This window comes from Morone saxatilis, unplaced genomic scaffold (assembly GCF_004916995.1).
Source record: "Morone saxatilis isolate NCDOM2014 unplaced genomic scaffold, NCSU_SB_2.0 Contig7, whole genome shotgun sequence".
In the NCBI taxonomy this organism is placed as follows: domain Eukaryota; kingdom Metazoa; phylum Chordata; class Actinopteri; family Moronidae; genus Morone; species Morone saxatilis.
In genome coordinates, this window is record NW_023340246.1 from 22,694,021 (window position 1) to 22,697,489 (window position 3,469).

Here is a 3,469-nt window from a genome sequence, read left to right on the forward strand (position 1 = left end):
GCGTACACCCACAGAACAGTACAGGCCTGCTCGACCCCTCCAGGATGGTGGTGTTGATCCCTCCAGTTTATGTCTTTAAGTCGGTCATCAATCTGTAAGTGTGAGCTGACTTTTGTTTTTACATGGCCTGAAGAACAACCCATTCACACATTGGCAATAAAAAGTGATTAACTACATTTTGCAATAGCTTGCTGGTAGTTCAACTACATTTATATTTCATATAAAATCACATTTTTTTTAAATGAAACAATCACATTTTTCTTTATAAAATTAAACTGTAAATCAAGTCATATTTCTTTTTATCTGTAAAAGGGGAACTGATGCATTGATACAGAAACTGCTTTGAGTGCTGAGGAAGCTAAACAAGCAAAGTCAAAAGTACACAGTCAAACAAATAAAAACTGAATGAACAACAATATAAAGTGACACAATGTCAAAAAAAAAAACAATAAACAAGTCACATTGGAGGAAACCACCCCTGCATGAATTTGTTACAACACTACCCAATAGTAATAGTTCCTCAATAGCAACTTCTTTTATGAATTCATATGTGCAGCCGCAGTGACTTTCTCTGTGGTGAAATATCATCATGAATCAAATGGCTGGGTTGGGCTAGAAATCTTATATAGTATATGCATAATAATTAACAGGGAGGGCTCATTATATTTCAGACTTCTCCAAAGTCTTTTTGATCCATTTGAGTTGTTTTTGTGAGAGAAAAGAGTACACTCCTGGCCTTTTAATCTGGCCACACTTCCGTCCAAAAGAAGTAACTCCAACTAGCTCTCCATTGCATAACAGTGGTCCTCCTGAATCCCCCTAGAGAGACAATATATATGTGACACGTTATTTGTAGGCACAGGTAGTCAAGTAGTCCTTTTAGATTACATCATCCTTCATATAAGAATCAATATCTTTTTATTTTTATATCAAAATCCAATTCTCCTGAAAAACAAAATGTGACGCATGCTTACATAAGCGTTATAAACTTTATTGCTCGTAGAAAACCACAACTATCTTTATCAATTGTACAAAAACACTAACACACTTATTTTCTCACTGGAACAAAATCACAACTTTATCACCGTACATTTAACAACCTTAGAGACGAACAGAGGATAGTTTGACGTCCGAGGTGAACTTTCCTGATGGACTTGCTAAAAGCAGAAACCTAATATTAGCTGCCGTTAGCTAGTTAGTTTGTGCAGCTAGAATTAGCCAACTGAGTCCCAGAAGCCAAAACTGTCTCTGCTTCCTGTCTGTGTGGTGATACTTTAAGGTGGTACTTACCTCACAGGTATCAGCCTGGTTTTTACCATCTGAACCAGCACATATCATGCCACTGGTGATAACAGGGTTAAGGCCGTAATATTCACCAGAGTTGCACTGCACTCTGTCAATCACAGTCACATTGACAGACCTCAGCACATCAGACATTTTCTGGCCAACATTGTTCGTTTTCCCCCATCCAGCCACCAGACAGCTGGTGCCAGCTGCTGGGTCTCTGACGGTTTTACCCAACTGGAGACATTTCACTGTCTTGGTCTGTGACACCGCTTTGTCAAGCTGAAATGTAAAAAAGGAAAATCACTTATTGATGCTGACTGCCTGCCTTTGTAGGGTTTGTTAATTCCCAGTGTGCTCAGTTAGTTGCAATCAGAATCTTCACCACTAGATGCCACTAAATCCTACACACTGGTCCTTTGACATGTTAAAGAATATTTAATATTCCTTACTGAAGTTATTTGTTTAAGAAAGAGCCCTTCTGAATACATTTGCACAATAGAACTGCTATATCAGTCTCCACTACTGGTTACTACAATGTCACCTTACAATAACAATAACGTTATTAGCAATAACACCACCGTCATATCAGCAGTACTGTTACCACCGTCTTGCAACTACAACTTCTTTGCACCTTACCTACCTATTTATCGTTTATCTTTTTACCTAAGTATTTTATTTTCTTGTTGTATTTTATTTAGTGCTGTCAGTTAAAACGTGTTATTAACGGCGTTAGCGCAAACCCATTTTAACAGCGTCAATTTTTTTATCGCGTGATTAACGCGATAAGTGTTGTGTACGTGGCCTACACCTTTGTATTTTTTTTCCATGCTGTTGCAACAACTAGTTAAGTTGAGAAAAACTACAACCACACCGGATCTAGCTAGACCCAGAAACAAACAACAGGCCTGCCGACACAACTTGTTTAGAGTAGTAGACGTCGTTTTGGTGGTAGCGAGCGCAAGACGCCGAAATGAATTGCCAATAATATTCTGAACGGAAAGTTTACTTTTTAAAAAGTTACAAATGGTTCATTGGACAAGCCAAGGATCTGTGTGGTTTTAGGTCATTGTGACTGAGTTATCATCGCAGCACGTCAGGTCAGATTTGACAGCTGATGCGATTCTCCGCCCTCGTCAAGCAAGGCGCTCTCAAAGTATTTTTTTTCACGCCTTTTATTGATAGGACAGTGTTACATTGTGTGAGAGATTTTTTGCTCCAAGTGAGAATGTTAGTGTGAAATTGAAATTGAACACTACAGTATATACAGTATTTTCAATAAAAACAACATTTGCACAAAGCAAGCCGATCCACTTTTCCATGTTGATAAAGCATTAAAAATGAGGAAAAAATAATGGGACAAAGAAGAAATCAAGGGACATTTAGATAGATAAAAATGCCTTAATTGCGATTAATTTACTACTTGGAATTATTATACTTCATTTCTTGCCAACTAGTGCTCTTAAATGTTACACTTTAAGTGACCTTTAAGACATGCTTGAGTAAGTGAAATGCTTTTTAATACCTGTAGATACCTTCAGAAAATGACATTGATATTGTGCAATCTAAAAAGGCACCACTACTTAATATGCCTACCTCATCAACACAGCAACAGATGGAGAACACTTCATGTTGCCTGAACACAAATCTGACAAGTTTTACATGCAAATAAGAGTCCAGACAGTCAATCTTACAGAATAGATTTGATAAACAACAAGGATTTGGCTCCAGAATGAACATCTGAACATAGCATATCCCATATATCTCGCTGCTGTCCTCTTATTCAATCTCTCAATCCTTTGATCCATTCATTCAGATTTTCCACAGAGCAGTTTCTCACTCTTTCTTCCACCAGCTGTTGTTGTTCTGAGATCTTGAAGGTTGAATTCAGCCAGAGAAATATACATCATATACATAACCTTTTGTGCTTTAGCACAATCTCAATCTCATTTGCAGAAAATGCATCACCAAGCACACTTAACTTTAATATCCGTCTCTGCTACTGAAATAGCCCGGCTCTGCCAAAACACACATGCTCAATAGACTCTGTATGGAAGCTAAATATTCCACATTCCCAATGAGGTATTCCCCCGGCTGCTGGTGCTGGAGGTGATTTATGGACAGGAACACTAAATGGGAAAGAGGCTGGACTGAGTAGATCCTTTTTTAACACACACACACACAC

At 38.1% G+C, this 3,469-nt stretch overlaps 1 protein-coding gene across 1 annotated transcript; it reads right to left on the reverse strand.

The window, feature by feature from the left end:
* Positions 1 to 343: 343 nt before the first annotated feature.
* Positions 344 to 1,566, reverse strand: LOC118340563 (granzyme A-like; the record flags this gene model as incomplete). Its single annotated transcript, XM_035678618.1, is given in 2 exon segments — positions 344 to 819; positions 1,291 to 1,566. Coding segments are annotated over 2 exon segments (435 nt in total), but the record flags the coding sequence as incomplete, so codon positions are not given.
* Between the last annotated feature and the right edge of the window lie 1,903 nt (positions 1,567 to 3,469).